This window comes from Apus apus, chromosome 1, assembly GCF_020740795.1.
Source record: "Apus apus isolate bApuApu2 chromosome 1, bApuApu2.pri.cur, whole genome shotgun sequence".
NCBI classification, from domain to species: Eukaryota; Metazoa; Chordata; class Aves; order Apodiformes; family Apodidae; genus Apus; species Apus apus.
Window position 1 is genome coordinate 111,953,155 of NC_067282.1, and position 25,047 is coordinate 111,978,201.

At 41.3% G+C, this 25,047-nt stretch overlaps 1 protein-coding gene across 4 annotated transcripts in view; it reads right to left on the minus strand.

Moving 5' to 3' along the window:
- Positions 1-24,723, minus strand: part of REPS2 (RALBP1 associated Eps domain containing 2) — a 101,782-nt gene extending 77,059 nt beyond the window's left edge. For all 4 annotated transcript variants that reach the window (XM_051635549.1, XM_051635539.1, XM_051635528.1 and 1 more), the window contains exon 1: positions 24,497-24,723. In XM_051635549.1, coding sequence (XP_051491509.1) covers positions 24,497-24,700 — 204 coding nt within the window. In that variant the 5' untranslated portion in view covers positions 24,701-24,723. The remainder of the gene's footprint in view (positions 1-24,496) is intronic.
- Between the last annotated feature and the right edge of the window lie 324 nt (positions 24,724-25,047).

The window sequence follows — 25,047 nt, forward strand, 5'->3', positions numbered from 1 at the left end:
GCCTGGTGCCCAAGAGACACCCAGACTTCTCCTTCCTGCTCAGCCAGGGCTGGAGCCCTTCCACAATGCCCTCAGCAGCTCCATGGACAAGCTGCAAGGCAGCACCCAAAAGCACCCTAAGGGCCTTCCCCCTCCATCGGCCCACACACCCAGGCAAGGGTTTCGGAGCAATCTGGAAAGCCTCACACAAGGAAACACACAGACAAAGGTTTTGACAAAGAGTTAAAGCAAACACTGCTCAGCTTTGGTCTAAAATACTGTGATTCATTGATTCAGCTTTCCTATGAATTCTGGGACAAACCCTTTAAATTGCAAGAGAGGTAACCACCTTCAACAACTAGTGAAAGAAATAAGAGCAGTCTTTAAAAATAAGCAGAGGAGGCCACTCAAAACTGAGCTGAAATCTGAATTTTCTGCAGCTGTGCAGAGCTGTGGATAAGTTGCATGATGCCGTTAGCTCTGGGTACCCACAGGACCCACTGGCTGCCCTACAGAAAACCGTCTTGGCACTCACCACCTGAGAAACATTCCCAGACCCCACCAAAATACAGTGACCCCAAGCCAACCGCTGACTGATATGTAGCAGACTAAGCCAAAAAAATACAGCAGCAAAGTTATTAGCTGCAGGTTTCTGGATTTCACTGCAGAAGGCCTGGCATGTGGATCAAAGCAGAACAGCCTCTCCCATAAAAGACCTGCTTCAGAGAAAGATTTTCCTACAAGACAAAATTCACGTTAATCCCTCTGGATCTCATTTTTTCAGTGGGCCTTGGTTCCAGTAGAGAAAAATGAGAATAAAGCTTTTCTTAAACATTGATGTCTAATATGTAATTTATATAATTCCGCTTCTATCACCAGGTTTTTAAACTCTGGCCAGTGCAATACAGATGAGTGCTTAAACATTCAGTTCAGCAACATTTTTATGCTTGCTACTATTAGCTTTCCTCCCTAAACTTTAATTGCTTAAAACAACTGTAAGACCCGAATATCGTATTATACAAAATTAAATACACCACTCAAGAATCACAGCTCTCTTGTAAAATCTTCCATAGCACTACACAAAGAGATTATTATCCAGCATTAACTTTCAGCAACATGGGTTTAAAGATTCAGGAAACTATTTAGCAAAACTACTTTCACTTTTTTTTAATTCCAAAGTCACTCATAAATCCAATTCCATACATTAAATAAGAAGACCAAAAGTCATATAGAGAGCCTTAAATTATGTCATTTCCAAAGTGCCAGAGGGAACAACTGAAGAAACTTTTTCCCCCCTGTTTTGGTAGCAGAGTGAGGATTTGTGCAATTTAAAATTAACTGGACATGCTATTAAGAGCATTGCACTCAGTTGAGCTGGGCATCATTTACTGACAGAGAGGTAAATCTGGAGTGAAATTCTGTCAAAGGATTTTCTCACCACCAGGTCTGTGGCAATCTGTGCAGAGCAGCCGAGGCTGGCTCACTCTGGAAAGATAAAAAGTCACTAATGGTGCAGCCTATTTCTCATCTATCAGAGATGCTGCGTGACACATCACACATTGCTGCTGCAGCCATTGCTGCTCAGCCTTTCTCTCACCTCCTCAGATAATGACAGCATAGCTTGTGCTTGCAAGAGGCTGTCAAAAAGTGCTTTGGACTGCTGAGACTTCAATCAAATGCTGCAAGTATCCTTACAGCAGTCCTTTCTCCACATAGGGCATTTGCTGCACCACAGCAGGGAACTGCACAGGCTTGCACAACCCAAGAGCTGAGATTTGCAATAGGTATGCAAATCCTCGTTCGATTTCTGAGTCCTTGGCACAACTTTCAACAAACATTTATGGCTCAAAATAGCAAACTAATAGGGAAGAACTTAACACACTGCGCATACGAAAGACTGCTGATTTATTTGACTCTGAAGAGACTGGTAAAGCAGAGAGTGACCTGGAGCTGGTATCCTATACCGATTTTCAGGTCTCTAAAGACACTAATGATCACTGCAGGAGACATATACTAATATCTACAATGCAACAATGAAACATCCAATAAAATCTTTGCAATTTTCTTATAAGAGTGGAAACCCCCCACACACCGATTTTAAGGATTTTCACAGTTTTCTACACAAAATACTACAACTGATTCAAAAATCATTCCAATGTCTGCGTTTCCTCCTCCTACACATTCACAGGTAACATTCTGCTATTTTTGCACTAAGAAAATGAAAGCTTCTATCCCTGCCTTGAGGCCCATTTTACACGGATATGAGTAGAGCTATCTATGATCCGGGTTTCATTTCACACAAGGTACGTGAGCTAGTATTTATCTTTAAGCCTGCAAGAAATTCTCCTGCAATCAAACGGGACAATTCAAACACTGAGTGAGCATCACCCATGTTTGGATAATATCCAAACACAGGGCAATAAATCTGTCTTTGAAAGACAGCTCCATGCTTCTTTTCACAAAGAAGCGATGAGCTGCATACTCAGTATTTACAATCTGCTCTAATAATAGCTATACTGAGCAATTATTTTGCACTGGGCCATCGTTCAAGGAGGAGCTCAGTGGAGAAGCACCAGCAAAGAGTGGCCATGTACCCGTTCCCCTCATGACGGCCACTGAAACACCTTTGCTGGCTCTTGTCACCACAGCACGTGCAAGAGGGGCTCACAATGTATTTGAAATTATAAATTATTCAGAATTTGTAATTTCTCTGCTCTTACTGCAACAACTAACAACCTGATCATTTTAATATATCTCCATGATTACACACACACACAAAAAAAATAAAATCACAGCAGCCAAGGTATTTAAAAATATCAGCTGCAAGGCTTTTCTGACTATTTCACAGGAATTTATGGAGTTAATCTAGAAAAACAAAAAGACATCTGTACACATTACTACATATTAGAATAAAAGGAATTTGTAAAAGCTTGTCACAAGCAGCTTTTCTAAGTATCTGTTCATTTTTAGCATTATTTTGCTTCAGTATTGAAAATAAAGTCTATGCACCAGACAGTGAATGAACTATTTAGCAATCTTTCTTCCTTTCAATTGCTTTATTTGCTTTCTTGTTCTTTAAAATTTTATATTTAGGCAAAAGTCCTTAGATGATTTATTGCTTAAAAGTAAATGAAAGCTGGACTAAAAAAAAAAAACAACAAATGAGCTTGAGTTGCATGCCAATTTATGTCTTAAAGGCAGCAGCCTTTTTTCCTTCTCCTAACCCTCTGCCTTACGCTTTATACCATTTATGCACTAAAAGAAACAGGAGTCCTGCAGTGCAACTAGTTCACCATGCAATTAAACCCTAAATGTTCACAAAAGGGGGCGAAACAGCAGCAGCTTTACAAAGAGCAAAACCACAGAAGACTTCTGATAATTTTAAGTTTTAGTAACACGTATTCTTTGTATGGCTGAGCTAGAAATTCTCTTCTTCTGTAAGAGCTGTAAAATTCAAAAGATTTCTCTCTGAGATTCACATTAAACAGCCCCATGCAAATTCAGTAGGAAAGCTCATGGGCTAAAAACTCCCAAGTTTCTGAACTGCTTTGTTAGTTTGGAGCCTAACTGAGAATAAGTGAAAGCATGAGTACTTAACACATACTCTTTCCCCTATTTTTCTTGCCTAAACCATTTAAACTCCTGAGAGTGCACGAACCTCTTAAGCTTTTAATTCCCTCAGTGCTTTTGCACAAGAATCTGTTGGCTTAGTAGACTTACAGCAACCACTTTGTTAAGCACAAGAAGCAAGATACCAAGGCAAGCCCTACCCGTGACGCCCCTCTTCACTCCAGTCCCAAATAACAAATGTTGCTTTGCTGACCTGCTGCAGCCTGGCATGAGCATTGCCACAGAAAGTGCCAAAAACTTGGGATGCCTCAAAATCTATTTTACAGTAGAAGTTAACTTTCAGATGTCCTTCTTACTGACCGCCTACAGAAAGCAAGTTTAAATATAACAGAAAAACATTTAAATAAAACAGAAGGAAACCACTGTTGCTCCATTTCTTCACTTGAAATCTTTAAACTGGGGCTTGGTTTTATGTTGCTGTTGAAACTAGGCCTTCAGTCAAAAAGCAGGAATGTTTACTCAAATGTGAATACTTAAAATAAATGTAGATTGCATTTCATCACTAGCTTTGGGGGTAGGCTGAGGGGAGGAAAGGGGATGAACAGCTGAAGTAAGATGTTGTTTTGTTTTTTCTTGCCTGACAAGTTGCTGAGGCTTGTGTACAGGCTGAGGAGAAATGCCAGCTTCACATCTGCATTGCTGTATGATGCACCCACCACTCAACCTGCTCCTCACCACATGTGCAGGCTCACTGAGGATGAGTGCAAACAGGAATTTTGTCTTTCTTCTTCCCCTTGCTTCTTAGCCACACCAACTGCCTAAGAAAAATGTTCTATAATACACATGCAAAGCATTTCCAATCTCCAGAAACTATGGCTTTGAGGGGAAAAAAAAAAAAAAAAAAAGCTGAACATTATCCCACAAGCACTTTTTCTTCTGAAAAGAAACCAGTGTATACACATTTTTTAACCATTTATATCTGAAATATTCTCAGATTTTACAGAAAACGCTACACCATGGTTAAATTATTTTTAAAATAATCCATGCTACTATTTTAGTTCTTAATTAAAACAACTTGACTGCACTACCTAGTAACAAGAAAATTAAATACAACATTATACAGTAAAAAAATCTGAAGATACTAATTACCTAATTTGTCAGTACAAATTCTTAAAAATATTTGGAAAAAATATTTTCATATTATGTATAGCAGGTACAAGAAGGAAGAAACTCTACAATTTCAAAACCATGGTCACAAATAACTCTGAATCTTTGCACTGTTCTTACCCTACTAGCACAAAGAGAGGTATTTACTACTGGCAGATAAAATACAGCTTTGAACAACTGTATGCATGTGGATTCAGAGGATCTTCTGGAGGTACACACTAAACCAACACAATTTTAGTTCTGACAAATGAAGACAAACTGTGCTATCTTTTTCTCTCAAATAAACAATTAGAAATATATGTATTATCTACTGCTTATTTCTATCTTCCTATGCAAACAATCATGGAAAAAATGTAACAGTTGCAAATGTTCCACTAAACAGCAAAAGCACATAAAATACTACAAAAGTAATATTAATGGTTTGGGAACAACAATTTTTCAAATGTTGTTTGTTGGTTTTTGTTGTTGTTGTTTTTTCAGAAAAATCACTCTGATTTCTTGAAACAGCCATGCCCTTTTAGAAACCTATTGGTTTACCCATGCATTTCATTCTTACCAATTGAGAACACTGAAAACCTTTTGTTCACAATGAACAAGTCATGCAAAAGTGATCCAATTAAACTACAGTTTATAATGGAATATATTCTGTACCTTTCTTTTTAATGTCACAATATTTGGGCACCATATCCTAGGCTTTCATTGTTTTTAAATCCCTCAGAACTGCTTTCATAATAATAATACAACACTGAAAACATTTGGCTCCATACTTCAGTGCCAAAAGGAATTAATTTAAACTGAGAGAATTCAAAACGCTTTGTCCTTTTAAATAAGACACTTTAGCAAGGTACATATTTGTACTTCTTGCATATGAAGAGTATAAATTTAATTTGTGTCAGGTAAGAATTCCAGTTTTCTTCTTTTCCAATATGCTAAAAAAGTTAGAGGCATTTCCACAGAGTATTAGCCTTAAAAATCTTGACACTCCTCACAGGAAATTAATTTTCTACAAAAACTTTGGGAAGGATTCCACTTAGATTCCTGCACAAGATACTTAGTCTGTTTAGGTCCCAAACCTACAATAAGGCCCACAGATGAGAGCGCAGAGTATATAAAAATCCAACACATTGGAAAAGTTGGCGTTCAATGAAACTTTGAGAGTAAAAGCCCCAGAGGAGCAGAATGGAAGGCAACATAACAAACAATTTCAAAGTTTAGTATTGTTTCTAAGTCTCCTTATTAAGCACTCTGTAATGAAACAGTTTTCACAATAATTGCTGGTCTTCTTGTAAGTCTTGACAGACACGTAGGATGGCAACCATCCAACTTATCTTGCACCCATGAGCTTCATATATAGCTTATTTTTCAAGGAATGAATAAGTAACATTTCCCACTCAACAAGACGTTTACTGTGAATTCATTGCCTTAGAGAGGGGCCAGGTTTTTTGGTTGTTGGTTTTTTGTTTTTTTTTTACAAAGCGGTACCAGTATTTTCAATTAGGGCCCTTTGAAAACTGGCCTCTGATAACAGGCCTTCTTTTCTGTTCCACAACTAATGTTGGTGTCAGAGGCAAAGAGCGTACATGACCACAAGAGGAAGCCACTAGCAGTAGGAACCATGTTTTTAAAACTAGAATTTAAAGGACAGAAAACCAAAAAACACTGACAAACACGCCGTGCAATACACTCCACCACTTCAGTGCTTCTTTAGAAACTGGAAGTTCAAGTCTGCCTTGGTAGAAACAGATGCTTTTATGAACATCATGATCTCCATTAACTCTTTACGGATTAGCCCGTTGGGGTGAGGGGATGGTCTCCAGGCAGGCAATGATTCTGGACACAATTCACTGAAGGATGGTAAAGATCCTACAGTCAATTAGATCTATTTTGGCTGCCTTGGGGGTTGCAGACCCCAATGCCATCTGGGTTCACAACAGACCCGTGACCAGGCAGCACAAACCCATCCATAGGGAGATCCTTTCCCAGCACCACCATTCTCCCAGGGCCTTTGAAAAGGTATCAGTATGCTCAAAGCCCAAAAGAAAGCTGCAGTGAAATTCCCTCTTCTCTGAAGAATGACCATATATATGGCTTTTATTCTTACATCCAATACAACTGTATGTACCCTCATCTATCTTATGAGCAAATGATACTTGAAGTATCATGATGAAAAATTTTCTCTACTTTCATTTTCCCAAGACTTGCTGCAGAAATGTCCAAATGTGTAGATGACAGTTTGCAACATTAAACTAAAAGGAGGCGTGATAACAGTTGGCATAAAAAGAGAGAGGAATAATCTGTTCTTCATATCCTCTGTAGACAGGCCATGAACAACATAAGGCTTAAAACCAACCTTCTTAAATCTAGAGATAAGGCAGCAGTAGAGTACACTGCCAATAAAACTTAAGAGTTATCATCAGGGATTAACAAATTGCTCAAGAACAACACAGAAATGGGATGTTGCTGTGGACAGGAGATGCTGTCTAGGAATGGTCTGAGGTCCTTTCCACTCCTGTAGATAATCCAACCTCCTATAAAGATGAGGCTGATACAATCACACCGTGCCAAACCCTCTCCCCAATACTTTTCAAAGCCCACTACCTTTGGTGTCCATTTGGTCTGAAAGAAGGGCAGACGTGCCAGAGAATTGCATTTCCCAGCCTCTGACTTTCACAGGTCTCACCAGCATGGCTGATGCAACTCAGCCACTGGGCATCTAGTCGAGGCACAGGGTTGTTTCTGAACCATTTAATGGTTATACTACCACTGGCCCATGAAAAATGCTATGCAGCGTTCATGCTGCCATGTGCCTTTCTCCTATGAAAAAGGCAGTGTGCAAGGCCAGGAACAAGGGAGGGATGGAACACCAGGGCAACTCGTGGGATAAGAGTCCTAAGTCCTGTAAGGCAAGATCCTGTCCACCGGTCCCTACCTCAGTTGCTGTTTCACGAAAAAGCTACAGAAACATAATTAATTCTGAGTGGCAACTAACATCTACAAAAACCTCAGTGTGCTTTTGCTGATTACCCTTTATTTCTTTCCCTGTTAAACCTTGAAAAGGAAAAATGACGACCGAAGTCCCACCCCACTGCGCAGCCTCTCTTACCAATGATCAAACACTTTTCCTTTCGTACATTAAAGGGATCCAGGATCACTCCAGACTGGTGCTCCTCCCCACCCATTTCTTGCTCTGAAAGTAGCAGTCAGTTAACGTAGAAAAGCATGGAGAAATACTCAGCTCTAGCTGACTGGGCTGAAGGTGCCTACGGTCCACTGCTTGTGTCCTGTTTCTCAGCAGAAGCTCAGCCCTGGTGCCTCAACTGGGCAAGCTGGTTAAACACAAGCATGCAGGATGTCACAGCTTTCCAAGAGAGCAACAATGTGTATCTTACAGTGTCTTGCAGTAACACAATTTTAAATGTGCATTATCTATGTTAATATATGTACATTATCTATGTTAATATATATGCAAAAGCACATGTATTGATTGACCAATATTCCCCAAAACCCTAGGTAAAAATGTGAGTAATAATACACCATTTTAGAAATTATTTTGAATTCCATTTCCATTGAAACAGTCTTTCAAACAAACCACATCACAAACATCTATGTAGTTTAAGACCTCCACGTGTTTACAAAGTCAAAAGGTACATGGTCAACCAAAGTCTGGCTCATAATTAGATATTGTTAAATCTTTTTTTTCCAATTATCTACCTAGTATTGGCAGAAGTGCTTCTGCAATGAGAAGAATGGTGGCATTTGTTATATTTTAATTCCACTGGAAAGAATTCTGCAGTTATTATATCAGAAAATATTTCCCTGCAATGCTTACACTTAAACATTTCTGTAATGAAAGTCTGAAATTAAGCCCAAGCTTCCTTCCAAATTGAGGACAAAAAACAGCAGAGACATAAGAAATTAAGCCAAGACTACTGCTTATTTTTACTCACAAGAAAACACAATGAATTTTGTAAAGATAAACATACATAAAAACCTGTAAAAGCTTTCAGAAGGTGACACTATCCTCTTAATTAAGAATGGAATAGATATAGATATAATTCATGAGATATATCCAAGGCAAGTGATGTATTTTGTGTTACGACATAATGTAGCTGTAACGAAGGATGAGGTGGGCATTCCCTTCTGTGCACCAGCACAGTGAGGACAGTTCCTGCACCACAAGCCATCAAACTTCCTGAAGGGAAACCACTGCTAAATGAGCTAGACTTTTAAGACATGGCTGAAGAAATGAATGCCTCCTTTCACAAACAAATGAGGAATGAGCAAATGGCAGCAAAGTCAGGTATTTCATTTAGAAGCAGCTATCAATTGTATCACGCTGAGCTGGCACATTGCATGTGAGGGGCTCTCCTGCCTGTTGTGCCAAATATAATCATAGAATCATAGAATCATAGAATCCTAGGGGTTGGAAGGGACCTCGAAAGATCATCTAGTCCAACCCCCCTGCCAGAGCAGGGTCACCTAGAGTACATCACACAGGAAGGCATCCAGGCGGGTTTTGAATGTCTCCAGCGAAGGAGACTCCACAACCTCTCTGGGCAGCCTGTTCCAGTGCTCTGTCACTCTTACAGTAAAAAAATTTTTCCTGATATTCCTCTTAAACCTCCTATGCTCCAACTTGTATCCATTACTCCTTGTCCTATCACTGGTCTTCACTGAAAAAAGCTTAACTCCATCGTCTTGACACTCACCCTTTACATATTTGTAAACATTGATGAGGTCCCCCCTCAGTCTCCTTTTCTCCAAACTAAAGAGACCCAGCTCCCTCAGCCTTTCCTCATAAGGGAGATGTTCCACTCCCTTAATCATCCTTGTGGCTCTGTTTATCTGAATCCCCAACATAAGATGAGGCATCAGTTGGGTGACACGGAGACAGAGAGCAAGCACAACTGAAAAGGGGAAAGAAAAAAAAAAAAAAAGAAAAAAAAAAAGGAAAAAAAAAAGGGGAATGGGCATGTTCTTTCTAGCTACTGAGCAGAGGACAGCCACAAAGGCTGGAAAATACTGGCATGAAAGGAGCAAAAATAATATGGCACATCATCTTCAGCTTCCCAGGGAGTTAGAGGGAAGTTATAGAACACACAGGCTAACAGCTCCCAAAGCCTGACAGTGATCAAATTTGGGCTGCAGGTACCTGCAGGAAGGCAGGGACAGGACACCTTGCAAAGCACTGCATGAGCAAGGGGTGCACGCAAACAAAACACAATGCCTGGCAAGCCCTTAGGGGACTACATTAAACCTCTCAATGGCCATGGCATATTTAATAGTTGTATAAATGAGAATCCATCTCCAGCACACCAATGCTGAAGCATTTGCAGTTTTCTTAATGCCAGAAAGCTAATGAAACCAAGGAGGCGACAGGATTCAGCTCTAGTTTAAAGGAAAATTTCTCACAGTAATACAGTTTTTGCAAGTCATCCAATTTTTTTTAAAAAGCCCTAAGTAAAGCTGACAAAAAAAACAAGAGCACATCCCTTCCGTTTCTCTTACTGCTATTTATTTATTTCCTGGCAGATGCAAAGAAGTGCTGAACCAGCAGCTCTCTTGGCTGGTGGAAATCGCCAGCTGGAACCAAGGGGAACAAAGAGCAGTGCAGGTGGAGCTGCGTGGGAAGAGATGGGGGGGCAGAGAGGGACACAAAAATAGTGACACAGAGCAGATATGGAGCATCTCACCTTTCCCTTTCACTCTTCACTTACTATCACAGGAACTTGTAAAATGCTATTCTACATCCATCTTTTATTCTCCCCCTCTACTCTGCTCTGGTGAGATCCCACCTGGATCACAGGAAAGACATGGAGCTGTTGAAGAGGGTCCAGAGAAGGGCCACCAAGATGATCAAAGGCCTGGAGCACCTCTGCTATGAAGACGGGCTGAGGAAGTTGGAGCTGTTCAGCCTGGAGGAGAGAAGGCTCAAGGGAGACCTCATAGCAGCCTTCCAGTACCTGAAGGGGCTACAGGAAAGCTGGGGAGGGGCTTTTCACCAGAGAGAGCAGTGATAGGGGAAGGGGTAATGGTTTTAAACTGGAAGAGTGGAGATTTAGGTTAGACATCTGAAATAAACTTTTTACCATGAGGATAGTAAGGTGCTGGGATAGCTTGTTCAGGGAGGTTGCAGAAGTCCTCTCCCTGGAGATGTTCAAGGCCAGGTTGGATAAGACTGTGCAACCTGATCTAGTGGGAGGTGTCCCTGTTCATAGCAGGGCAGTTGGAACCTGATGATCTTTAAGGTCCCTTCCAACCTTAACCACTCCATGACTTTATGCTCACACCACTATTTAATAACTACATTGGTTCTAGTGAAAAATTGTCTTTGACTTGTCTAGAGGTGGCATTCCTCTACGTATTCTTTAATGTTTAACACAGGCTGAGTTCACTCTGAGACCTTTACCTCAGCAGGGAAATTAAGGTTTTCTTTTACCAAATGATTTGGATCTTTCACAGAACTCCTCGGGAATCTCCAAAGTCTCTCAATTTTCTATAAAATTTTGTTGAAATAGTTAACAGATTCAGTCATTACTGGGCTGAATTAAGAGCATCATTGCACGAGTCTCATTTCTTTTGAAAACCAGGCCAAAAAAACCCCAGCCTGTGACATGGGAAATTGGCAAATTTTAGGTTAAGAAAGATACAGTGGAATAAGCAATAATAAAGGAGACCGTCTCATTTTCTGCTCATTTTTTAGCTGAAATCAGGCGGCTATGTAGGAAATGGCAAGACCTTTCAGGAATATAAGCTTGTGATTAGCCACATAATAAAAACAAAAAGGCCATTAGTTAGCAGGAGATGAAACCTTGTGTTGCATAAAGAGAAGGGTGACATGTTAAATAAGCCTCTGATGGAGAACCAGAGGAAGGATGCCTTCCCTGTTGTGCACATTACACATTCAGAAACTCAAACATGTCTTCAGGCATTTAATAATTTAATGGTTAATGAAACTGATGGGTGTTCACACAAGGATATAACTAGCTTTTGCAGCCTTGGTAATAAATGAGCTACTGCTGCCACAAAGGGGTAAACTGACCGTTCCTGTTGCAAATGAGCACTTCCAGCATTACCCTTACAGCAGTCCTCCCAGACAGAGCACAAGAAAAGGCTAGCTCAACAGAGAGCAAATACTATCATAACAAGGCATTAAAAGCATAGACATGCAAACTTCTGACAGAACAGAAATAGCAGCAGCAAAGCAAAAGAAACATTCTATATTTCATGTGACTGTAAAGTCATTTTAGGTTAAAACTTTTTAAATATTAAGCTTGGGAAGTGGTTTGCTATGGCAAAGTGTATTAGCTTGTGATTCAAACCCACCTTTCCTTGGAACTACACACGTCTTTTATTAGGAAACTGTAGCCCTGGCCAACTTACAGCAATGGTGAACTGGTTTTGAAATGGCTTAATGCTGTTCTAGAAATTAAAATTGCTGTACAGTGTTGCTTGCAAGATGTGTTGTCCCCAAATAGCCACTAGAAAACAAAGCAACATTTCAAGTATTTAGTATTTCAGTGTTCCAAAGTTCTTCTCTGTGCTCTGTAGAGTGACATAGAAACCATGCCACTCAACTAGACAGTGCTATGGTAACTGCAAAAATGCTATTCTAGGCAAATGTCAATTTGATCATAGGATGGTCCTGAAACTATTTATTTAAGGCACTATGTATTACCAGAATTCTCCATACGGAAGGAAATCAGGAACATGGAAAATTAGACAGTGCTACTCATCCACTTCTTTAAACATATTTCACATCTACAGCCCTTGACACATTGCTCCTCTTTCTCTTCACTAAAAAGTCAAACATTCAGATTTTGAAACTTAACTTACCCTGAGTGACCAAGATCAACCCAAGTATTACTAATGTTGTTACTAATATTTGCACTTATATATTGCCAAATAATTTAAACTAAATAGGAAAAAAAAAAAAAAGTTTCACAAATTTATTCTCTACTTTTGCCCTTTTGGACATTTTCCCTACACAGAGATGTTTACTTTGCAACCTGTTCATCAGTATCTGAAATAAAATCTTCACTCCAATTCCAGAATGCCCTATTTTCTTGCAGGGTTTAAATTCAATATTTATATTAAAATAAAGTCCTAGATTTAACTTAAAGCTTTACCACTTGCACACTTCCCTGCAATCAAATATATGCATGGTAAATAATGCAGTACAAAAACAGCTAATGAGCATTTTCTATGGAAAAATATTCCTTTGGAGTATATCCTCCTCAAGGACAGCCCTGATTCAGATTAGATCAAATAAAAAACATAATTACGAAAATATAGCTGGGGGCGCAGGGAGGTGGAGCAGAGAGAGCACGAGAGAGAGAGAGAGAGAAGGAAAATAAGGGACTGATAACTCAATGTAAGTAACAAATAATTCTTTAGCTGCTGACATCAGCACCAGCCGGTGCTGCTCTCTCTTGTCCTGACACAGTATTTGCTCTGGCCTCGTCATGCCGTGAGGTACCAGATGCTGTGACATTATCACACCCAGGTTCCCCATCCCAGGGCTCTCTTAATTTCTAACTTTGGTGCATCTCATGAGAAACCAGGCAAGATTTTGGCTCTGTAAATTGCTTGTCTGTTTTGAGAGGTTTTGGGGGTCATTTATTTGGCTTGGGGTTGGGTGTTTTGGTTTTGGTTTTTGCTACTGAGAGGCTTCTCAGGAGACTGCTTAAAGACTGCAGGAAACTTCACACATCAGCGTAATTTCAAACTTCAGGTTATCCCTTTTGAAAGGTTACCAGGTTCTAGCCTGTTTCACCTTCTATCTGCAGCAGACGTGTATTTGTAACCTGCTCGTCACCATGGTATCTAAAGCATCTAATAAAAACCAGAAACAAGCAGCTTCCAGGTTCCTGCATTTTATCACTCAACAACAGAGAACAGCAGTTAACATGATTGGGATTTATTTATTTTTACCTTCTGGTCTTCACCCAAACCAGATACCCCACAATACTCACACTGGCCACCTGGCCGACTTTTTCCAACTTCTCCAATCTTGCACAAGCACTACTTATAATGAAAGTCACTGCTGTCCTGCTTCTACTACCTCCCAACTCCCTAACCCTCAGGTAAGGTCTTCACTTATCCTACATTCTTACAATGGGAAACCAGTTTTAGCCTATTTGCTCTTTATGCTTCCTACCAGAACCATAGTTACCAGAGCACAAAAAGCTGCTGGGAGGCAGTTACCAAACCCAGAAAGGAACCCAGCCAGTAACCTTAAAGTCAGCCCATAATGACCTACAGGAATGTACTATCACTTTGGAATAGCCTTGTATTCAGTTTCTTCCTCCTTACTCTGTTTAAGAAGGGAAATACTGTATTTTGGCTCCTATGGAAAACCTTCAGGACGTCTTTTTTCCATTAATACTGAACTCAGATTTTACAGAAGAGTAGACAGCCATGACATAAGGGACATATCCACAGAGCTAAACAGGAGAACATTTGTAGCAGGTACAATTAGCTAAGTCCTACAATTTCCAACAATGTCAGAAAAATTAATTCTTCATTGATTTAAACATTTGTTTCTCACTTCTCAGAATGAGAATCAGTTACAGACAGCTCTGCATGACAGATCAGACATTTAGTGTCTCCCAGTCCTCCTTCTGAAAGCACTGACAGGAAGGGCTTCAAGTTGCTAAAAATCACAGGAGTCAGTATCCAAAAAGTGACAAACACCACATGCAGAAAACCTGACAAATCCTCCCCAGCTAGATGGCAGCCATCAGACCTAGTCATCTTGAACTAGACTAATTGAAAATACTGCAAAATCCTGTCCTTCCTCCACTCAGATTCCAATAAGCCTTTCAAATTTCTGCCAGGAAATGAAGTATTTTGTTCCAGCTTGGCTTAATACAAAGGTACCACAGAGTATCACGGAAGCTGTAGTTTTGACATTTCATACCCTTGTGGTTCCTCAGCAGATGACATTTCTGAGGCATCACAGTCTCCCTTCTGAACAAGCCACCGGACCATCATCACTGCTATGTGTAATGGCAGTTAGTCTAATGAATGGAAAGGAACAAGGGACAATGTAGATGAATGACCTCTTTCCCAAAATTTAAGAAATTTGAAGATATTTAAGATGTCACAATGCTTTAACACCTAAGCAGCTCAAAACAAAGTGTTTTGATTTAATTCAGTAAATTACAGGTTTTCAAACACTTCCAAAGCAACTTATCTTGCAAAGATTTCTCACAGTTAATTTTGCCCTAGGACACAAGAAGAAATTCTGGCATTTCCCATTAAAATGTAATTCCGGAGTTTGTTCTGCTTTGCAAACAATATGAGACCCTACTAATGCAGAAGAAAACAGACTCTGTGACACAATATGCATTTTTGCTGCAAACCAAGTATCTTACAGACTTATCTCCTATTTCATCAAAATTATTTTTTTCTAAAATGAGCTGCTTTCTTCAGCAGTTACTGTTACACAATTTTCTACACTGACCAAAAAAGCCTGATGCTCCCTGTACCCATCCTATTTTATCAAATTTGGCATGTTTCCCAAGTTAATCTCCCTAGTGCTTACAACTAAAGCAGGGACTTTTAAAGGCAACGCAGCAAACACCCAAAAGATTATCCTCTACAGTTGTGCAGTTATCTTAATAAATATCACAAATTAAGATCCTTCTTTAGTTGAGAATTGTGGATTATTTTTATAAGACTGAAAAGTTGACAAAAGACTTCTTAGCCAAAGGTGCATTGTTGTAGAAAACTCCATTGTATATGGTGTATACAGAGGACCCATCCTATCCTTCCTTGACCTTATACCCCACTGGCATCTAATTTGAATCAACTCATCAGCTGGAACAGCAGCTTAATTTTTTTCTCTTCCATACCACTAAAAAAAACCCCTAAAATTATCACCATTTCACCTAACGTGCTTGCACCTCATGTGTTGAAATGCGTCATTCAGCCAGTGAGAACCTACTTCTTCATGTCTAAACCAAGCGGTTGTCCTCAATTCAGCTACAGAGCACAGGAATTCAAAGCAGCAACACCAGACAGAGTCAAAGACAGATTTGTCTCCAGTACTCGTGCAAAGTACCCCAGCATTTTATAGCACATTTAATATCACAACTTGTAATTGCATTTCAGTCTGCACATATTAAAGGAAAGGCAGCCTATGTTTATGAAAACAAAGATATTCTCATAAAGACAGCAATTATTTAGAGAAGAAGGAAAGGGGGAAAAATGCAATAAATTCATAAATCACACTATTTAGTTGGTTTTGCCTATTTATTTTTACTTCTGGCATTTGAAACCTCCATGTATGTCACCTTTTACTGCTCCACTGCAATTACTGTTGCTCACAAGATAATTCTGACTGTATTTGTTAGCCCATAGCTCTCATCCTGTTTTGCAAATTACTAGACACATTGTTTCATGCTGAAAGACCATCATCTTGACTTCCACACAACATCGTTGTGTAAATTATGCCAGAAGTAAATAATGCATGAAATGAGAAATGTTACCTATGCCAAAACTGATCTCATGTTTCTTGGTGCAGAGAGCTAAAAAAGAAGAAAGGATTTAAAATAAATAAATAAAAAAGTAAATGTATTTCAAAGGCTCATGCCAAAAAACACTTGAAATTTATAATAATAACAATAAAGTAAAGCTACAGACATTTGCTATTGAAAGTAGAATTCAGCTTCATGACTCATGCTGTACTGAGCAAGCAGACACCATGGGCCATGTTCAGACAGCTTAAATTCAAGCTCAGTCAAGCGTGTTCTATCAGCTGACCCTAAATTTTCAGAGCCACCATGCCAGTGGGAACCATGAGGTCTGAATCCAGTGCTTCAGGTATGTCCCTGATCAAAGAAGTAGCTCCACACCACCTCCTGCCAGAAAAGAGGACACACTGAGGTGCTCGTTCAGATTGCAAGACTACCCAGATGCAAGGGTATGATACTGGAAGAACGATTTGCAGCTTTTTTTTTTTTTATGGGGAAGACTGCTCAGGGCAGAAAAAAAATCCCCCCCCAGAGAAAAAAATAAAGAAGCAGAAGAGAACGCTGAAGACGCGCTTTGGTACTAAAGGTACTTCAGGCTAGCTGAAGTTTCTCAAAATCCTTTTTATATTTTAAAAAGGGTATTGGCTAACCACGCTGCTCTAAGCGGGGCACTCTTGTAGCTCTGCTCAGTACTCTTATGATCATTGGGAAGGCATAATCGAGCTACAACTTCAGTTTAGGAGGCAGCCTGTCACCTCGCGGCAGTTCTAAGCAGGCCTAGTCCCAGCTGGAGAGAGCCCCCCGCCAGCGCGCTCGGCACAGCGCGACAGCCTGCTGGGGGGACACCGGGCAGAGGCAGCTGCTTCAGCACTTCTCTCCAAACCTACCACCCAGTCTAAAACAGCCAGCAGCACAAAGCATCTTAAACTTACGGCAAATTCATAGGAGAAATAAGTTATTCAAAACAAAAGTCCAAAGGGATTGTAGAATCACAGAATGGTTTAGGTTGGAAGGGACCTTAAAGATCATCTGGATCCAACCCCCCTGCACAGGCGGGAACACCTCCCACTAGACCAGGCTGCTCAAAGTCCCATCCAATCTGGCCTTGAGCACTGCCAGGGATGGATGGGGCTCCACAGCTTCTCTGGGCAACCTGTTTCAGAGTCTCACCACCCTCACAGGAAATAATGTAATTCTAATGTGTAACCCAAATCTACCCTCTTGCAATTGAAAACCATTCCTCCTCCTCCTATCACTTACAAGCCCCTGTAAAAAGTCCCTCCCTAGCTTTCCTGTAGGCCCCCTTCAAGTACTGGAAGGCTGCTATAAGGACTAAGAACCTAATTTTCTTTTTGGTTTGTATTGGAACTATCCAGTAATTTTTCTAGATAAATACCTGTCTCATCAATTGGTCACCATTAAAACAGGACTTTATTTTAATAAATATGGTACCAATTTCATTTTTACCAACAAGTAGTATTTCAAAACATATTTAAGCAATCTTAATTTTTATGTTGTAAGAAATTTGCTCCATTATAATTTTTAATAAGAGATACAGCTACTTGTCTAGGTACATGTGATATATGCAAAGTTAAATTTAGATAAAAACTGGAATTCATTTAAAAATACATAGACCATCTTAATCTGCTGGAAAATCACACATTTCTTATGTATACAAACATTGAGAAGTTTATAAAAACATGTTCTGTCTTTTAAATGCTTTGGTAAATAAACTCAGCATAATTTTAGTTAGTGATTTAGTTGATTATTTCTGGTCATTGTGTCCTACTAGATGACAGAATTAACAGATCCAGTCCCCCCACATCCTGCCACCTTGTCATCATGGCTAAACTGCAGGGGAAAAAAATACAACACTTATCAACAGTGTTCTCATTTTTATGCAGTGGTCACCAAACAATGCTGCTGAACACACCAGAAAAAGAAAATATTCCCTCTGTTCAGGAAGAGGGGATTATCATTTGTACTCAGTTGGTTTTCTACTGCAGCAACCTTTTCTAGTTAATTATCCACTAACTCAGCTGTTCAACCGTTTGACTGTCTTCAGAAGTTGAACTTGCTCATTAATGTTTTCTTTTCCCATACTGTTGGTATGTTTAGACATTAATACATCAAAGAATCTTGCTTTACAAATATTATATCAGATGCATTTCTCAAATAATACTATTTTAAATTTAAATAGGCTATTTATCCTGATTCCTTGTCACAGAAATGCTTGTTCCATCTTTCATGAATTTAGCTCAGCTAGGATTTTCTGCTCAGCTAAATTCATGTTTTCAGAGTTTATATGAACCCTCTTTCGAAAGCGGTGTCTGTGTTGGATTCCCCCACTGAAGTAGGTTAATTGTGCCTCACCCTTTGCAAAACAGATTGTGGAAAACATCAATCAATCTGTATATAAACATCACAATACTGACAGAATATTGCTGTAGATACATGAACAAGTAAAAAAACCACAACTGCCTGGTGAACCCACTGCACCTAAGTACCACGACAAAATAAAATAAAAAAATGTTCTTCATCATCACTGCTTCATACTGCAGCAACCTCACATGACTGAGGTTATTCATTTTCAGCCCAGTGGATCTTTTTCCTTCATCCCTCCTGTAGAGTTATTTTAAAGAACTGGCACAGCAAAGCATTATTTTAATGGCAAATAAACCAATTCATTCATACTTGGCTGTAATAAGGGCTAATTCCTGAAGACTCCAGACTTTAAACAGGCTAATTCTGACCATCCTGTTGAATGTCTGTGACAAGCAGGTCTAGGAGTCTCTGATTTTACAGTATGATTTGAAACAAACTTGGCAAGCAAAAGCTTCTACAAAACTTCTGTGTATGCTGAGGCACTCAAATATTACTAATCTTGCAAACAGTGACTACTAAATGCTAGTTTAAATTAGAAACAATAGTTTAAATATGTACTAGGACATCTGGTTTTTTTAATGGAATACATCAGGAGTGCTTGAGGTGAAGTTTTACCCTTTAGTTTGGTAGAATTTAGAATATATACATACACAATACTAATATATTACATATGTATATTTATCATACTACTATGTTTTTTGAATCTGCATTTTGCGTGTTCCTACTTACATAAACACAGGTTTGCTTGTGACTCTAGGAAGGCAACAACAGCTTGGGGAATTACAGCCAGAACTATTGATACTGAAATGGCACTTCTCCTTTCCTCTTCTTGCTGTACCACCCACATGAAATTGTACCCACCTTTTGTTTCTTCCTGACTCAAAGATGTCAGTAGGATGTACTTTCTTCATGTGTACTCTAACCTAACATCACTTTTTGATGGACTTACTGTTGTTAGTCAGACAGTTAAATCACCTTTCCAGCACCAGCATAATGCCATATTTTGTCGAGGAAATTTTACCTTTAATAAAGTACCAATAAATCCAGACTTTACTCACTCAAAAAGTTCCAATTTTAACTGTGACAGTTCTTATCCTTCTCTGCCTGTTAGAGGCAGACAGTTAATCTCACCCCAGTAACCAGGCAGGTACTAATTTACGCTTATGGAATGAAAAAATGACTGGCCTTTTTCCAAAGAAGTATCAACATAGCAGTTTATTTTTTTTTTTCATCTATTCACACTTCTGCTCTTAGAACACAAAACCACGGTTAAACTGTAGAGTTGTAACTATAGAGACAAGTCTCGATAAACAGAAATTAACTCACGAAGCCTTTGGAAGAAAAGCAAGACCATTGGTCTGTGTTCCCTATTCACACAGAGCTGGAAGGAGAGTCCCAGCTAAAAAATGCAGCATCTGTGTAGCTCCAAGCATCATACAATTAGTACTTGTCATCCTTGGAGCTCAAAATAACGCCATGTGTTCGTTCACAGAGGAAAGAACGCGTTTTCTTAAGAAAACTGGATCTCTATGCTGATAGCGCAAGTCCACAAGGAAGATTAAGCTTCGTAAAACTGGGAATTAAAGGTATCATCAGACAGCCAACTGAGAAACAAATAAGTCAGAAAATCATAAAAAGAGAGATGCATTTCAGTGGATGTGTTGAGTCCAATCCTGCTACCTCATTTCTTACGACAAAATCTTCAGAGGCTGCAGCAAGACCGACAAACAGTAAAACTAGCACAAAATATCTCTCCTTCACTGATCAGTGGGCAGTGACTCTGTAAAGCACTATTTTATCTGAAGTCCAGGCAAACATGAGCTCAGTAAAGCTTGGCACCTGCAACAAACGCACTTTATGCTCCTGGATTCAAGGAGCAGAGGCTGTACTTGCCTGTGGCCAGCTTCAAAACGGGGTCAGTGACAAATTGATTGCCCAGAATAAGACAAGGGAAATCAGCCATCACTAACACTGGTGGCACAGCTGTTAGTGTGGAGTATTGACATCCCAGTACACCCAGGGAGCATAATCAAACTGATTCCTCCAAGGAAAAGGCAGAAATGCCAGAAAGAATTTGCCTTTGTGGGCAAACACGAACCTGTTGTTGTCTTCTGTTGACAGCAGTGACTCCTCCCTTCCTCCCAACTGCTAGCACACCTCTGCCAGCCTTATCTTCTCCTAAGAAGTGTTACCAATACTGATCTATGTAACAAAGCATTCTACAGGATCGCCTCCACTTCAGTGATATTTTTGTGACCCCAGTGAGTTTAAACAATTTTTTTTTCCAGGATTTTTTTTCCTTTGCACAAATTTGATTATTTTTTCCCTTTACTAGGAGTCAAAGCATAGGGAGCACCATTTTCAACTTGACCAACATGGGTAAATATGAATATGCTTGATGCTGTTCAGTTTATTCTATTTCTGGCAGTCTCCGTAACTGCATGGCATGTGACTAGTCTGCTCCTTCCTTTGACATAAAGATTGTAAAAAAAAAACAACAAAAACAAGAACAAAACAAAAAAAAACACCCTGATCCTACCATGGATCTCTAATGCAAAAGATTATAGGCATTTTAGAGAGTTACTTTAAAAGCCCCTGGTGAAAGACCTGTCACAGACCTTGTGCAAGTATAAATAAAATCTTAATGGTTCTGCCTCTAACCACACTATATGGCTAGTTGAAGACTCAGTACATGGGGGAGATATGATTATACCGTCCACAAAAAACCACACTGTCCTATCCCTGTCATGCCCTTCTCCATCCTGTGAAGTGTCAGAATTGTTTAATTTCAGGGCTAAGTTCAAGCATTTTTCCAGAACTGAAATAACTCTTGCCAAGTTCATTCTTTGACCCCTTCTTTAAGGAAAGTTACATAGGTACAACCTCTGCTGTACCCTATTGCCCAAGAGAATAGCTGGCTTTAATGAGTCTGGGTGTAAAGAGTTTGTGTTAAATCACTTCATTCTTAGTCAGACCCAGGACCCTCGGGTGCACACCATCTGCTCCTACTGACCAGGCTACTCATGGATTTTTTGCGTTTATTCCAACATTTCCTCTTCTGGCATATGCTTTCACATTCCCTACCTGCTCTCTGTTACCTAGCCTCTTTCATCTAAATAACTGCTCAGATCCTGCCAGCTAGCCCCAAACCAAACAAAACCTTTGCCTGTTTGCTGTCAGGGAGCACGCACTGCTGCTTTTCCCACAGGAACTGCCACATTCAGCAGCAGTCCTCCATCTGGAAGGCACCCACATGATCTTTGCGCAGACTGCAAACCCTGCCATCACAGTTAAGGAAGGTGGAAGATTCCCCATGATGCTTGTGAGCATTTTTCTGATCAACAAAAAAATCCCAAAGACTGTATAAGGAAGGGCTCCTTCTTTCTCAGAGATTTATCTCCCCTTTATTAGACAAGTATAAATCCCTGAAGACAAAAGCACAGCTTCAAGACCATGGCTGAAGCATCCTGACCTGTAAAACCACTCCTCAATTAAAACCTTGAGAATAAAAATCTGTAAATTGCACATGACTTACAAAACAGTCTGTAGTTGCCTCTTATTATAGCCCACACAAGGGCCAGGGAATGGTGCTAAGTACCTTTCTGATGGTGCAGGCTTGCTTCCCACCCAAATCTCCCGTTTCTGACATGGCAAAACTCAGCATGACCACTTCTCAGTGGGTCAGAAGGGATGTCTGCATACTATGCCCTAATTGTGACAGATGGGGATTTTAAAAAGCATTTTAAAAAAAGAAAACTTCCATGGTCAACAACTACTTAAAAAAACCCAAACATGTTATCTTAACCCATATAAACTGCCTCTGCCTAAAATTGGTGTTCCTTGTAGCAGAAAAAACAGCAGAAAACATATACCAAGAATTTCTGTGCCTTGTTCCCATCATTGTTAGAATTGTAGGGCTCTTTAAACAGGAACTATTACATTGCATTTTTGCAGGATGGCAAAAGGTAAAATACCAGCAAATGCCTCAAATAACGTTGTACGGTTTTTCCTATCATAACATCCACATTTCCATATTTTTTTTAAAGAAAAAAACTGAATAAATGTGATGTGTTAAGTTCTGGTATATGACAGCAAGAATACCTGACAGTGGTGGGTTTAGAGAACAGGCCCTCTAGCCATACAGCAGAACACCACTGTGATTGGTACCATTTAAACAAGAGGGGGAGGGCAAGGAGGAAGAAGAGAAACAGTCCCAGATCCCACAGGCCCTATTATCTGAATATTCCTGAAGGCAATTACAGGCTTGTTTGCCAGTAACATTCTCCTCGCAGCACAAACATACCTGGAAATGATCTAAAATAGTGGAAGTCAACAAGAACATTAAAAAAGCTCAGGCTTAAGCCGCACATTACAATCAAAATGACCCCTAAAACAACTATCATAATATGGTAATAAATTTCACTTAAAACATAGGGTAAGGAACTACATAGCAAACGTAAGAGGTTTTTCTCTATACTTCATTGGGAAATTATGTGACTAATAACAAAGTCACTCAAATAAACTAAGAGGGCTTTAACAATTTCCTATATATGCCTTATTTGAAATGAAATACCCTCATCTTCCTCTTTGAAAATACCTACTCTTGGTGCTAGATCTACAAGAAATCTCTTACTTTCACTGCTCAGTTTGCCTCTAAGACCAAGGCCACAGCCTGGCTCAAAACGAAGCAGTACTACAGTGCTTTGTAACACTTCTGTTTTGCACATCTGGTAAACACTGCAAGTATGAGAGGAAAAATATCCTTGACATATCATCATTTTGACTCAGAACAACCCTTCAACCCTTGTAACATGAATTTATACAAGTCACCGTGAAATGACTTAACAGTAGAGGAGCTTAGTATTCTCAGGTGTTGGCCAGGTATAATGATGCTTCAGCTTCATTTCAACATGACTTTTTTTCTGCTTGATAAAGACAAGACTACAGATGAAAAAAAACTTCCTTAGGTCTTGTAAATAAAAATAGAGGGTTACCCTACCTCGGTTAAGTTTGCTGCCTAAAAGTATTATGCAACTACAGTGCATTACTCAAATTACTAATCCACAGGTGGAAAAGACCGCAAGTCCGGCTCTTTCCTGTCACTGGAAGCTGGAAGGCACAAGTCTTCTCACCTCCTGACCAAGCTCCTCCTCAACACTAGGGAAGGTTTTGCCCTGTAGCCTCTGCTGGGGTCCTCTTCTGGGACTCTACTGCCCTGATGGTGCAAGAACCTCTTTACCTCCTACCCGAACGCGTTTGCTCTCCAGAACAGACACATAAACACAACGTCATTTTACCTACAGAATTTTTTTTCTTTCTTTCACCGAATCAACACTTCAGACAAATCAATAAATGCCACAGCCGTCCACACGATACTGGGGGGGCCCTTCCGAGGAAGCTGCGGACATGACGGCTCCGACCCGGCACCGCACGCAGCCGCCACGGGGCTGCGCGTCACCCCCCGCCCCGGCCAGTCCCCCCGCGCCACAGCAAGAGCAAACAGGACGCCGCCTGTCCCCAGCACGCAAACACCTGGAAGGAAGCAAGGAAGGAAGGAAGAAGGAGAAACACGTCTGCGGAGCAGCGGCAATGCCGGCAGCTCGTCTGAAGGAAAAGAACAGGGGCGCGGAGCAGCCCCAGACACCGCCGTCCCCGCCGCCGTGCGGAGCCCTGCCCGGCCCCGGCCGCCTTTTGGCGCCGGCAGCCCCGCGCCCGCCCCCGCTCGTCCCGCACCCCGGGCACGGCAGGGCAGGGGCACCGGCACCGGCCCGCCGCGCAGCCCCTAACTTTACAGAGCAGGCAGCGCCAGCTCCTCTCCCGCAGCGCTGAGGGAACTGAGGGAGCGGGTCCCGTGTCCCGTCCCCCCCCTCCCCACCCCGCAACTTCGGGGCGAGCCGGCCGTCCCCCCGACCCACCTGGTGCAGCGTGTCCGGGGGCAGCTGGGAGGCCCGGAACAGTTCGCCCACGCTGCTGCCCCCGGCGGCCGCCGCCTCGGGGGGCGGGCAGCACCGCGAGAAGAGCTCGGAGTAGCGCTGCTGCTCGCTCTCGCTCAGCGACAGCAGCAGCCCCCCGCTGCCGGCGGCGGCGGCGGCAGCCCCCCCAGCCGAGCCCTGCTCCATGGCGGGGCGCCGGGTGCCGAAGCGCCGAGGGGCTGGGGGGACGGGAGGTGTGGCGGGGGCGGCGCCGCGCTGCGGCGGGGAAGGTGCAGGCTCCGCCCCGCACCCGCTGCCGCGCCGGCTCCGCAGTGCCCCGGCCTCGGCCGCCCGCCCCGTCCCGCACCCCGCGGCCGGACTCCGCCGGCACCGGCCCTGCACGGGGGCTGCGTCGCCTCACGCCCCCTCCCCTCCATGGCCCCCGCATGCAGCCTTTTCTTTTTTTTTTTTTTTTTTGCCTTTCCCCCCCCGCTCCTGGTTTTGGTTTCATTGGTTTGGTTGTACTCTTGAGAACCGGCTGCGCTTGCCGCCAG